Here is a 14,302-nt window from a genome sequence, read left to right as displayed (position 1 = left end):
CCAGGCTTTATAGCGCTGCTACACCAGTGGGGTATCTGCCCCCAGGCTTTATAGCGCTGCTACACCAGTGGGGTATCTGCCCCCAGGCTTTATAGCGCTGCTACACCAGTGGGGTATCTGCCCCCAGGCTTTATAGCGCTGCTACACCAGTGGGTTATCTGCCCCCAGGCTTTATAGCGCTGCTACACCAGTGGGTTATCTGTCCCAAGTCTTTATAGCCCTGCTACACCAGTGGGTTATCTGCCCCCAGGCTTTATAGCGCTGCTACACCAGTGGGTTATCTGCCCCCAGGCTTTATAGCGCTGCTACACCAGTGGGTTATCTGCCCCCAGACTTTATAGCGCTGCTACACCAGTGGGTTATCTGCCCCCAGACTTTATAGCGCTGCTACACCAGTGAGGTATCTGCCCTCAGGCTGTATAGCGCTGCTACACCAGTGAGGTATCTGCCCTCAGGCTGTATAGTGCTGCTACACCAGTGGGTTATCTGCCACCAGGCTGTATAGTGCTGCTACACCAGTGGGGTATCTGCCCCCAGGCTTTATAGCGCTGCTACCCCAGTGAGGTATCTACCCCTAGGCTTTATAGCGCTGACACACCATCCGCTAGCACAGGGCTGGGCAACACCGGCCCTCCAGATGTTAATGAACTACACATCCCAGGATGCTTTGCATTAGTTTTGCTATGTGGCCATGCTGAAACTGATGCAAGGAATCCTGGGATGTGTAGTTCATTACCATCTGGAGGGCCGGTGTTGCCCATCCCTGCGCTAGCATGTACCACCAATATGTCTGTGAATCGCTAATTTATGTTATCGTCAGTGTGTGGACCTCGGAATCAGCCCCCTAATTACCAGACCTTCAGCCCAATCAGGACAAAACTGTTCCCGCAAGGGTACGCGGATTCCTTTACATGTATTCCGCGTCCCCTCGCTTTGGGCTCGGTATATAAAATCAACTCCACGCCGACGTGGATAGTGGGGGTATGAAAAGGTCGGAGGATGCGTTCCGCCACCGCTCGCCACGCTTCGGGGTGACATGGAGAGTGGTGCTGTTTTAGGTGTTTTACCATATGAACTACTGAGATCTCATCTCACGCCACAAAAAAGGGCCATGCGATGCGATTTCACTCAGGGTGCAGTGAATAAAAGAACTAAATTAACTACTGAGCGTAAGTAAGAAATCTGGGCGGCCTGCTAGGAAACAAGTACCAAAGCCTATAGTGGCTATTTATATAAAGTATATGTACAGTGACTTCTTTATGGATGAGGAGGTGCATCGGTCTGTGGAACAAGGACACGATGATGGGAACCGCTCACTAATTCCCTCTGGCCTTCCAGCCTTGATGATCTCAGTTAGGGTTAATTGGTTGTTGCCAATGCTGGAGAATCTTATAACAAAGATAAATAAAGTAAAGTCGATAATAGATGACATCTGATAATTAGTGTGTCCACCCTGCATTAATGGTCTGACAGGCCTTATACGTCAAAGTCCCAGAATCCTTTGCTGTGAGGTCAGACAGTGATTGGCTCCTATGGCCCCACTGAAGAAAACATACAGTGTGAGAGCAGGACAGAAATTATATTATTATTATTATAGTTATTGAAGAATAAATAAGATAAAAAGGGCAAATGACATGTAAATGTCATTAAACAACATTCTGAAACAGGTCAGTGTTATTACATTGTGGGAATTTGGCTTTTGGCATCAATGATAGCTCGTGTGCAATGCTGATGTTCTAATGGACACTGACTGACCTATTAGGACAGTGGTGTGAAACTCATGGCCCTCCAGCTGGTGTGGAACTACACATCCCAGCATGCCCTGCCACAGATTTTATATAACAGATTGCTAAAACTGTGGCAGGGCATGCTGGGACATGTAGTTCCACAACAGCTGGAGGGCCATGAGTTTAACACCACTGAATTAGGGTGATGGTGAGGGCAGTGTATTAGGATAATTAGGGTGATGATGAGGGCAGTGTATGAGGAGAATTGGGGTGATGGTGAGGGCAGTGTATTTGGAGAATTGGGGTAATGGTGAAGGCTGTGTATTAGGAGAATTGGGGTGATGGTGAGAGCAGTGTATTAGGAGAATTGGGGTGATGGTGAGAGCAGTGTATTAGGAGAAGTGGGGTGATGGTGAAAGCAGTGTATTAGGAGAATTGGGGTAATGGTGAGTGCAGTGTATTAGGAGAATTGGGGTGATAGTGAGTGCAGTGTATTAGGAGAATTAGGGTGAAGGTGAGGCCACTGTATTAGAAGAATTAGGGTAAGGGCAATGTATTAGGAGAATTAGGGTAATGGTAAGGGCAGTGTATTAGGAGAATTAGGGTGATGGTGAGGGCAGTGTATTAGGAGAATTGGGGTGATGGTGAGTGCAGTGTATTAGGAGAATTAGGGTGAAGGTGAGGCCACTGTATTAGGAGAATAAGGGTAAGGGCAGTGTATTAGGAGAATTAGGGTAATGGTAAGGGCAGTGTATTAGGAGAATTAGGGTGATGGTGAGGGCAGTGTATTAGAATTAAGGTGATGGCAAGGCCAGTGTATTAGGAGAATTAAGGTGATGATGAGGGCAGTGTATTAGGGTGATGATGGGGCCAGTGTTTTAGGAAAATTAGGGTGATGATGAAGGCAGTGAATTAGAAAAATGAGGGTGCGGGTTAGGGGATGTGTATTAGGAGAATTAGGGTGATGGTGAGGGCTGTGTATTAGGAGAATTGGGGTGATGGTGAGAGCAGTGTATTAGGAGAATTGGGGTGATGGTGAGTGCAGTGTATTAGGAGAATTAGGGTAAGGGCAGTGTATTAGGAGAATTAGGGTAATGGTAAGGGCAGTGTATTAGGAAAATTAGGGTGATGGTGAGGGCAGTGTATTAGGAGAATTAAGGTGATGGCAAGGCCAGTGTATTAGGAGAATTAAGGTGATGATGAGGGCAGTGTATTAGGGTGATGATGGGGCCAGTGTTTAGGAAAATTAGGGTGATGATGAAGGCAGTGAATTAGAAAAATTAGGGTGCGGGTTAGGGGATGTGTATTAGGAGAATTAGGGTGATGGTGAGGTCTGTGTATTAGGATAATTAGAGTGATGGTGAGGGCTGTATTAGAACAATTAGGGTGATAGCAAGGGCCAGTGTATTAGGAGAATTAGGGTGATTGTGAGGGCTGTGTATTATTATTTATTTATTAACAGTTTCTTATATAGCGCAGCAGATTCCGTAGTGCTTTACAATAGTAGACAGTGATAAAACAAACTGGGTAACAACAGACAGACTTGGAGGTAGGAGGGCCCTGCTGCAAGCTTACAATCTATATGGATGTTATTAGAATTAGGGTGATGGTGAGGGCGTTGTATTAGGAGAATTAGGGTGATGGTGAATGCAGTGTATTAGGATAATTAGGTTGATGCTAAGGTCAGTGTATTAGGATAATTAGGGTGATAGCAAGGGCCAGTGTATTAGGAGAATTAGGGTGATGATGGCAGTGTGTTAATAGAATTAGGGTGATGGTGAGGGCAGTGAATTAGAAAAAATAGGGTGATGATGAGGGCAGTGTATTGGGAGAATTATGGCGAGGGCAGTGTTGTAGGAAAATTAGGGTGATGGTGAGTGCACTGTATTGGCAGAAGGTGATGGTGAGTGCATTGTATTGGCAGAAGGTGATGGTGAGTGCATTGTGTGAGGGCAGTGTATTAGGGTAGTGATGATGAGGGCTGTGTATTATTAGAATTAGGGTGATGATGAGGGCAGTGTATTGGGATAATTAGTGTGATGGTGAGGGTAGTGTATTAGGAGAATGGGTGATGGCGAGGGTTGTGGGCTGAGCCTGTGTATTAGGATAATTAGGGTGATGGTGAGGGCTTTCTATTAGGATAACTATTGTGCTGGGAAGTTCTGTATATTACGATAATTAGGCTGATGGTAAGGGCTATGGGCTGTGTATTAGGATAATTAGGATGATGGTGAGGACTGTGTATTAGGAGAATTAGGGTAATGGTAAGGGCTGTGTATTCGGAGAATTCGAGTGATGGTGAGGGCTGTGTAATTGTGTATTAGGAGATTAATGAGAGGGTTGTGTATTGGTGTGATGGTGAAGGCTGTCTATAAGGATAACTATTGTGCGAAGAAAGTTCCGTGTATTAGGATAATTAGGGTGATGGTGAGGGCTGTGTATTAGGATAATTAGGGTGATGGTCTGTCTCTGGGTGCACTGTGCGACTATAGATGACGAGAGGGGGCGTGCCTATGGTGACAGGCACTTGGCCGTGGCCACACCTTTTCCTGAATCCGTGACGCTGATAAGCCGCATCTATATTACGTCAGAGAGCTTCAGTCGTATTGGCTGAAGATATTAACCCCATATGTGACAGATGTGATTACAGTGCTGCGGAATATGACGGGCTCCACCCTGTACCCCGGCATGTGCAGAGTTAATGATGATCCAGCTGTGACTGGGTGGTTCCTCGCCGGGATCTGGGGCTTTGTCTACTAGGGGTACCGGGAATAGGGGTCTGTGTGCAGGGCCGGGGGGTCCCAGGTATAAGGGGTCAATGTGATAGGGTGTCTGTGTGCAGCAGGGGCTGGGGTCCTAGGAATTGTGTGTTTGTGCAGGGCCTGGGCTTTCAATGGTTAGGTGGTCTTTGTGCAAGGCTTGGGGGTCCTTGAGTAAGAGGTTGTGTGTGCAGGATATAAGGGTCCTTGTGTGTACGATCTGGGGGTCCCTAGTATAGGGGGTCTGTGTGCATGGTATAAGGGTCCCAGGCTAAGGAGATTTGTGTGCAGGGCCTGGGGGTCCCTGGGATAGTGGGTCTGTGTGCAGGTTCTGGGGGTCCCTGGGATAGTGTGTGAGTGTGTGCAGTCCCTGTGGGCCTCAGTCCCATGTATTAATGGTTTCTGATAGTGGATAATAGGAGTTAATGGGGGGCCACTCAGAGGAATACTTCTGCTGTGTGGAGGGCAGGCGGTGTGATACGAGGAGTGATGTGTGGGGGTCCCAGGGTGGTGTATAGCATTGCTGGAGTAGGCTGTACTGGGCAGGTATGTGTATGTGACAGGAATGTCTGAGGGGTTTCATAATGGTGGGGTTGATGAGGATGGAGGAGTCCCTTTTTTTGTGAACAGGGGTGGGCTCCCTATTGATGAACCCACGTGGGAGCGGATGTGGGGATATGTCGCTCGCACACATCCTGATGGTGACAAACTGGTCAAGTCAATACGGACGGCTGAGGAACTGCCCCGGGTAAGTCACCAGCTGTGGGGAATGGGTGCAGTGAGCCCAGGACAATACTGACCCCGCCATACGCGTGGAGGCATGCTCCTAATAGCGTCTTATTATGGGATTTGTAATCTATAGATCTCCATCAGATAGAGATCTATAGATTACAGGTCACATAATAATCTGTATATCTCTGTCGTGGGGCTGATTCAGTTTATAGTAAATGCAGCAGCTGCACTGACGAGCTCTGCAACTGGCAAGATGGGTATATGCTGGAGTGACAGGCAATCGTTCCAACATCACTCAAATGAAAGACCCCCCTCCAGTCTAAGGGAGATCCCCTCCTGTGTCAGGACACCAAAGTCAGCTCCATCAGAATATGGCTTGCAGAGACTGTTGGGGGTAGAACCAGTGTTGCAAGTAAGGGGGTACGGCGTGGTACGGAGTACCTGTAAGAAATATGTTGCAGGTACGCAGTACCACTTACCCCACTGTCAATTCTATTTTTATTTTAAGTCTAAATATAATGCATCCGCAGCCCCCCACCCAGCATTATGATTGGTGCTGTATGCAGCTACCAGCTACTGCTGATTTAGCCTGTCACACTGACAGGCATCAGCGGAGCCAACGGCATGAAGAGCAGGCTCCACAGTTGTAAGCACAAGCTGCCCGGCTCTCCCCCAAGCAAGAGCCAACCCACCCCCAGTCATTCCCTGTTTCTCATTCCCTGTCTCCTGATGCCATTTAGTCACTCTTCTAGCTTTGTGTGACCACGCCCCCTCATGACACATAGCCACGCCCATTTTTGGTGGAGGCTATCAGTACCACCAAGAAAAAAATTCTACTTGCACCACTGGGTAGAACCTAACCTCAGCCCCATCATAGGCCTATGGGATAAGTGCAGCACTGACCACGAGCCGGACCTGACCCCCGTGCCAACATCACTGATGCTCCTGTGGGTGAATGGATGGGAATCCCCACAGCCAGGGTCCAGGGCATCTTCCTAGTGAATTGGAGGCTGGTATAGCAGAAAAGGGGTTACCAGCTCCATTTTTACACCCAGAAGTTTATAATGAGGTGCTCAACAAGCACACATGGGTGTCTTGTGTGTGCCCATGTAGTTGGGTGAGTGCGTGAATGAAAAAGGACCATGGCATCATATGGCTGTTCTAATGCCAGCCTATGCCAGGTTACAGAGGGGCAGAGTCAATTAGGTGTTCGCCTTGCCCATTTATCAGCCCATTGCGATAGGCTGATCCGCTATGCAGCTCCATAGGCTACCCATTAGCAGTACTGGTCCACGGCCTAATCTTTCCTGTACAGCAGTTACAGCTGCTTAAGTACTGTAGAAAATGCAGCCCCCGGATGTTAAGGCTCAGGTGGGTTCGGTCACACTCTCCATGTACAAAGTCATCTGTAGGGCCCAGCGGGCCCCTACACTGCAGACTGCAACCAAAGAGCTTGCCACCATTGCTCCACCTTGCACATTTTATCATCCACGGTGATCCAGGCTAATTGATGCGGTTTCCTATCATTATTGTTCCAGTGAAGACCTTGTGTCAATGATAATTCCAGCAGTTATGCGGTGTCACGGAGCAATCACCAACTCTTCAAAAATTCACTGTTTCTCAATCGTGTTTTTACCTCCGCAGGTTCCAGTCCCCTCTGTGCCGATGCTCACCATGGGGGTCTCCATCCCAGAGAAAGTGGAAGCAGTACAGAGGTACATACGGGACCTGCAGTATCCTTTATACACTGGGACTTGATGCCTCAGTGGTACAGGGGTCCCTCAGACATTGGAGTGATGACTTCTTATGTGGCATGTTTACATGTAACAGCCAAGGTTTTCTGGATACTCTTCAGGCCACTGGTGTCCTCAGGGCTGAGGAAGCATTCTAAAATGTAAATGTATTATTATTAGTATTCTTTGTTTATAAAAAGCCAACATACTGTACTGCACAATTTATTAGACTGGTGTAATGACTCTTACCATTACCATTGTTGCTGTTAGTATTGTGCCTTCCGCAGGCGTTATAAGCCCACTTTGTCCAAGCATAAAAGGCGCAACATGACCCCAACTGGGCTGTGGCCGGTACTCTGCACACTCCGGATATTGGGGTACAAGGTCCTCTCTGTCTGCCTCCTTCACACACCGCTCAGATACAATCACACCGGGACTCAGTTCTTTGAGATCAAGAAGACGCGGCCTTTCACCGGGTGAGTTATTTACTGCAGAAAGGTTCTCCAGTGCCAGGTGTTGGGGAGTATGGAATATTGGGGACAGTACAGGAACCGGAACCGGGGGCTTCCAGGGGGCAGGTGATGAATGGGTTGGGGACAGGGCAGGTACGAGGGCTTCCAGGGGTCAGGTGATGAATCGGTTGGGGACATGGCAGGGACGGGGGGCTTACAGGGGTCAGGTGATGAATGGGTTGGGGACGGGGGGGGGGGGCTTCTGAGAGGCAGGTGATGAAAGGGTTGGGAACGTAGCATGTTTCCGTGTAAGTGTACCCCCTGTAGCATGACACAGCCCCTATTACAGATCAGCGTGAGGTGCAGGTGTTGTTAGGGATAATTATACAGATGTGTCTGGGTGCTGCTGCCACAGGCAGGACGCGTCTGGGCTCTGGGTGCTGCTGCCACAGGCAGGACGCGTCTGGGTTCTGGGTGCTGCTGCCACAGGCAGGACGCGTCTGGGCTCTGGGTGCTGCTGCCACAGGCAGGACGCGTCTGGGCTCTGGGTGCTGCTGCCACAGGCAGGACGCGTCTGGGCTCTGGGTGCTGCTGCCACAGGCAGGACGCGTCTGGGTTCTGGGCGCTGCTGCCACAGGCAGGACGCGTCTGGGCTCTGGGTGCTGCTGCCACAGGCAGGACGCGTCTGGGCGCTGCTGCCACAGGCAGGACGCGTCTGGGCTCAGGGTGCTGCTGCCACAGGCAGGACGCGTCTGGGCTCAGGGTGCTGCTGCCACAGGCAGGACGCGTCTGGGCCCTGGGTGCTGCTGCCACAGGCAGGACGCATCTGGGCTCTGGGTGCTGCTGCCACAGGCAGGGCGCGTCTGGGCTCTGGGTGCTGCTGCCACAGGCAGGACGCGTCTGGGCTCTGGGTGCTGCTGCCACAGGCAGGACGCGTCTGGGCTCTGGGTGCTGCTGCCACAGGCAGGACGCGTCTGGGCTCTGGGTGCTGCTGCCACAGGCAGGACGCGTCTGGGCTCTGGGTGCTGCTGCCACAGGCAGGACGCGTCTGGGCTCTGGGTGCTGCTGCCACAGGCAGGACGCGTCTGGGCTCTGGGTGCTGCTGCCACAGGCAGGACGCGTCTGGGCTCTGGGTGCTGCTGCCACAGGCAGGACGCGTCTGGGCTCTGGGTGCTGCTGCCACAGGCAGGACGCGTCTGGGCTCTGGGTGCTGCTGCCACAGGCAGGACGCGTCTGGGCTCTGGGTGCTGCTGCTGCCACGGGCAGGACGCGTCTGGGCTCTGGGTGCTGCTGCCACAGGCAGGACGCGTCTGGGCTCTGGGTGCTGCTGCCACAGGCAGGACGCGTCTGGGCTCTGGGTGCTGCTGCCACAGGCAGGACGCGTCTGGGCTCTGGGTGCTGCTGCCACAGGCAGGACGCGTCTGGGCTCTGGGTGCTGCTGCCACAGGCAGGACGCGTCTGAGTTCTGGGTGCTGCTGCCACAGGCAGGACGCGTCTGGGCTCTGGGTGCTGCTGCCACAGGCAGGACGCGTCTGGGCTCTGGGTGCTGCTGCCACAGGCAGGACGCGTCTGGGCTCTGGGTGCTGCTGCCATAGGCAGGTACAGGTTGGCCCTATGTGTTCTGTAATTGATGCTTTTTCTCCTTCCACAGACTGATGGACCTGGCCAAAGAGATGACTAAAGAGGCTCTGCCAATCAAATGCCTGGAGGCGGTCATTCTCGCCATGTATCCTTCGTACAGTGCATTCCACCATTACAGCTATTTGCTGTGGGCAATATACACTGGATAAATACATTCTTTACACAAGTAATGTAGTAGGGTGTACCTGGCTGAATATGGTGCCCTGGGAGAAATATGATTCCAGGATGCCCTCTTCAGCATAACAGTGCTCCTCACAGTGACTCTAGGTGGGTGTGGTGAGGAGTGCCACTCCCCTGTATAACAGCACTCCTCACATTGACTGTAGCTGGGGGTGGTGAGGATTCTGAGTGACACTCGCCTGTATAACAGTGCTCCTCACAGTCACTGTAGGTGAAGGGCATTCGATGTGACAATACCCTGTATAACGGCGCTCCACTCAATGACTGTAGGTGTGTGTGTGTGTGTGTGTGTGTGGGGGGGGGGGGGTTCTGAATGACAGTATACAGTTAACAGTGTTCCTCTCAGTGGCTGTAGATGTGTGTGTTTGTGGTGGGTGGGGGGGGTCTATGTGACACTCCCCTGTATAACACCACTCCTCACATTTACTGTAAGTGGGGGTGGTGAGGATTCTGAATAACACTCCCCTGTATGACAGCGCTCATCACAGTGACTATAGGTGGGGAGTAGAAAAAGATTCGGTCATTGGTGTGGCCTTAGAGTGCGCCTGGAAGGAGTTGTTAAGCTGAAGCAGCGGTTTCGGAATTGGGATGTCAGTCCCAAACAACATATAGCAGAAAAAGGGAGGGTGAAACCGCGCTTAACTAAAACATGCAACAGGTATAGGTAAAAATATATGAATATTTATTAATATAAAATATGTGAATATAGTATAAAATAGCGGGATTACATATCCCATAAAAACATGGATACCATATGCGTAATGTGTGAGATAATAGTCACCCACAATATGCTGCACAGTCCTGAGTCCGTTCCTAGAATGCCTCTGTAATATTGTCCCAGTTTGCTTGATTAGGAGAGTGGCGATCTTCACTCCAGGGAGCTCCTTGTTGTTGGATAGGTGCTCTACCTGGGATTAGATGGTGGGGACCAGGGAGCACCGGATGTTGTTTGGTGCTCTACCTGGTATTGGATGTTGATGGCCCAAATTGTAAGCTGGAGGGATGAGTTTCCGAGGCTGGTCCGGTCACAGGATTTAAATGGTATCTGCAGGTAAGCTGTAGGTGTCCTTAGGTCTCATTCACTGACGCGTTTCGCTGTGTAAGCTTTATCAAGGTGATGCTTCTGGTATCATGGGGTAGTGTTTTTATACCCTCTCCATTAGAGATAATAATTACCACCTGTTGCATAGTGATTATTGTGAGCTAATCTCATGAGCATTTTCAACATATAAAGTTATCATCAGGAATAGGAGACAAAACTATAGCTAATAATAACCTTTTTGTTCAAAAATGAGTGTTTTAAAGTACAAAAAACATGTTTTATTTATTTACATACATCGGACCCGTTTCCGGATATCCGGATACCTCACTTCCGGGTCAGGTGAACCGCACATGCGTTCCACCGGTATTGAGCATTCGGGCTGCTGTTGTAGCCTGTTGTGCCCTTAACAAATATGGCGGAAAGAGTACTTCCGGGAGTATTTGGTGTGACACTATCCTGTATAACGGCACTCCTCTCAGTGACTGTAGGTGGGTGTGTTTGCATGTGTGTGTGTGTGGGGGGGGGGGGGGGGGGGGTCTTTGCGATAGTCATCTGTATAACAGTGCTCCTCACATTCAATGTAGGTGGCGGTGGCCAGGATTCTGAATGACATACCCCTGTATAATTGCTTTCCTCCCAGTGACTGTAGATGTGTGTGTGTGGGGGGTGGGTTGTGTGACACTACCCTGTATAACAGTGCTCTTCTCAGTGACTGCAGATGTGTGTGTGTGTGTGTGTGTGTGTGTGTGTGTGTGGGGGGGGTTGTGTGACACTACCCTGTATAACAGTGCTCTTCTCAGTGACTGTAGATGTGTGTGTGTGTGTGTGTGGGGGGGGGGGGTTGTGTGACACTACCCTGTATAACAGTGCTCTTCTCAGTGACTGTAGATGTGTGTGTTTGTGGGAGGGGGGGGGGGAGTCTGTGTGGCGCTCCCCTGTATAACAGCGCTCCTCACAATGCCAGTAGGAGGCATTGCTCGCTGATGATACTGCACTTGTAAAGAAATATTTCCCTGAACCCCCATTTACAGCTACCTGACTAACAACATCCCCGGCCTGGAGCGTTTCCCCATCAGCTTCAAGACTCAGTTCTCCGGAGGCTGTTTCAGGCATATTGTGCTGGGCTTACACTGGGGAGGACATTTCGGAGCAGTTGGAATAAGCCGAAGAGAAGATCTGATGTACAAGCCGCTCCGCTACCGCACACTTAGTGATCTGATGGTGGATTTTCAGGAAGCATATGCACGCTGCTGGCACCAGCTGCGGAAAGTGAAGATTGGCCCTTATGTGTCACATGACCCCCACAGCGTGGAGCAGATTGACTGGAAGCACTCGGTTCTTGATGTGCAGGAGCTAGGCGCGGAGGCTCTGCGCAGGGAGCTGGAACGTCACAGCAGAGAGATGAGACTCAGGGTGAGGAGAGAAGAGGTGGTGATAGGGGGGCAGTAGTGACACAGGCGGTGGTGATAGGAAGGCAGCAGTGATACAGGCGGTGGCCATGACTGGACGAGGAGATGGTAGAGACCAGTGCTAACACTTATTTTCTTTCAGATATCCAAGGGACCCCCTTCACCTAAAGAGCGGAAGAGGGATATCACCTCTTCACCCCAACGAGGACAGTCCAGCCCTCACCGCAGGGAGCGGCCAGACAGACGGTAAGTCTTATCTGTCTGATCACATATAATGTGTAGAGTTCTCCACCAGCCACTGCCCTGGAGGTCACTCGTATACCCCTTTCACACTTGCAAAAATATCCCGGGTTTTTGCACATAAAAGCGCATCAACCTGGGATTTAGCTCAGTGTGAAAGGGTCTTGAAAGAATATCCTGGGATTTCTACCCAGTTCCTGACCTGGTTAGATTCCGGAATCGACCCGGTATGTGATCAAGTGTGAATGGTCCCGCACCCGGAATTGTGTATACGGGACTTTAAAAAAGCTGCTGATAGGAGCTTTCTTGGGCTCACAAATCCTGATGTCATCTTTCAGAGCCCTGGAGTCCATTTCTAATGACATGCATATGTATTTGCAGGGATTTCCCGGGATCAGTGTGAATGGGGCTGTCCCGGGTCGATCCCGGTCTGAGTGCAGTGTGAAAGGGCACATTCCCAGGTAGAGTCCCGGGAAGCATCTGGGAACACATTTCCGAGTATGACCCGGCTCTTCGAGTGTGAAAGGGGTATTAGGAGACCGCCACTACCAAATGGGTTGTCTAACGTGAGAGGCTAGGTGTCTGGTCACATCTGCAGTGCCTCTAGATTGAAAACTATACAGCAGGCATGTCCAAACTATGGCCCTCCAGCTGTTGTGAAACTACAAGTCCGATCATGCCTTGCCACACTTTTGCAATTAGTGAATGCTAAAACTATGGCAAGGCATGCTGGGATGTGTAGTTTCACAACAGTTGGAGAGCCAGAGTTTGGACATGCCTGCTATATAGTGTTACAGGACATGATCGGTTTGGACTGGTCTTCCTGCAACCCTTACTAAAATATATGGATAACCAACATACTCCTGTGGGTTTCAGCCATGACTGCCCTATCAGACAGTGCTACACATATGCCAAGGAAAACTATTCTGTCTTATAAGAAAAATATCTGGCTATGTACAGAAGACACAACACAGTAGTAGGGTATATAACAGCTACTACACTGAGTGGAGAACCTGGGTTATTTCTGGCATGACCCGGGTCTCAGGTCTGCGTGAAAGGTGTAAGTACAGCTGAAGCCCCTTCTTTGACCGTGTTCAGGTTCCTTGGCCAGACACGGACAGAAATGGGTCTGGGTAAGGTGCTGCCCCACTGCCTTTATATCGGTCTCGTTGGAATAATGTTCTGAGAATGTTAATGGGAAAATAGACACTTAGTAGAGTCTAACTCTTCCCCCCATCCAGTCCATGGATGGGGCTTCTTCTGGAGCTGTGGGCACCTATGCAGTGTTCTCTTATAGCCCAACCTTATACATTAGATCACGTTATTGTTCGAAATGGAGAACCGGGCCGGAGATCATCTTCTATTTTCTTCTTATTTTTCTGTAGGGCATCTGGGGAAAAACCTGCGGACCCCAACTCTTTACCTGACCTCGGCGGCTACCAGATCCGGGTGTGAGAGAGGAGACCACCCACCTTATGAACTTGCCCTTTTTCACCTCTTCATGCTACCTGTAATGCCCCCTCCCTCACTAGTCCAGTGCCCCAAAGGGACCCATGGCCAATTTCAGATCGGCCCCAGCTTGTGCCCGCATCAATGAAATGTGACAGTTGAGATGCGGGAACAAGAGGCCGTTGCGGGTGAATGGTGTAATGGGGAGGGGTCAGTCAATAACCACTATGGGGGGGTAAAGGGCTACAGCTCAGTATTAACCCTTTGCAAATTGCCTTATCACCAAACCACATGTGCCAGCCTATCAGGACCCAGTAATTGCTCTGATGCCCGATGTATTGTGAATGCACCGGCCTAGCGGAGAACCTGACCATATTTTTCCCTTATTTATCCCAGCACTTTTACACTGAATTCCCAATAAACAAGTTACGTCAGCCTGGTCTCTTGTTTGTACAGTATGTCACAAATTCAAGTCATTATGGTACATGCCAACCTAAACATGCCACCCTCTGATGCCAAGGGTCTTAGGAACAAGAGAGACGGCACCCGGTGATGCTTCCGATGCTGGGGGTTGCAGTTTAATGAAACCAAACCTAAAATTCAAAACCAAACAGACCAACATTTAAACTCAAATGTTCCCCCGTACCCAGACCAGCCAGCCAAGTCTCTGCTGCACCCGCGGGTAGATGCCACAACATGATCGGTCACACCGACAGATCCAAACTGAACCTGGCAGCAAGGTAGAGGTGGTCGGAGCTGTACCAGTGGTTTGGAAGCCCACCTGTCTTTAACAGATTATCCTCAGAAAGAAGACCCAAGCGCCCCAAAAGCTTCAACTGACCGTCCACGAAGAAGCGTAGACCTGGGACACACGGGGACGGGTGTAAGAATGGGGAGGGTGTCACACAGTGCAAATCGCTCTCATCTTAGTTGCGCGC

General features: G+C 50.3%; 2 protein-coding genes across 3 annotated transcripts in view; one reads left to right on the top strand and one right to left on the bottom strand.

Moving 5' to 3' along the window:
• Positions 1 to 4,300: 4,300 nt before the first annotated feature.
• Positions 4,301 to 13,798, top strand: VASH1 (vasohibin 1). The gene is made up of 7 exons (XM_083166815.1): positions 4,301 to 5,234; positions 6,863 to 6,951; positions 7,371 to 7,427; positions 9,055 to 9,129; positions 11,298 to 11,679; positions 11,818 to 11,921; positions 13,301 to 13,798. The coding sequence occupies exons 1-7, from the start codon at positions 5,052 to 5,054 to the stop codon at positions 13,368 to 13,370; spliced, it is 960 nt and encodes a 319-aa protein (XP_083022941.1). The 5' UTR covers positions 4,301 to 5,051; the 3' UTR covers positions 13,371 to 13,798.
• The window catches only part of ANGEL1 (angel homolog 1), a 105,372-nt gene continuing 103,789 nt past the window's right edge, over positions 12,720 to 14,302 (bottom strand). For both annotated transcript variants that reach the window (XM_083166810.1, XM_083166811.1), the window contains exon 12: positions 12,720 to 14,226. In XM_083166810.1, the coding sequence (XP_083022936.1) occupies positions 14,069 to 14,226 (158 nt within the window). In that variant the 3' untranslated portion in view covers positions 12,720 to 14,068. The remainder of the gene's footprint in view (positions 14,227 to 14,302) is intronic.

Source organism: Crinia signifera, chromosome 12 (genome assembly GCF_055691185.1).
Source record: "Crinia signifera chromosome 12, ASM5569118v1, whole genome shotgun sequence".
Lineage (NCBI taxonomy): Eukaryota > Metazoa > Chordata > Amphibia > Anura > Myobatrachidae > Crinia > Crinia signifera.
This window is presented reverse-complemented; position numbering and strand designations above follow the sequence as displayed.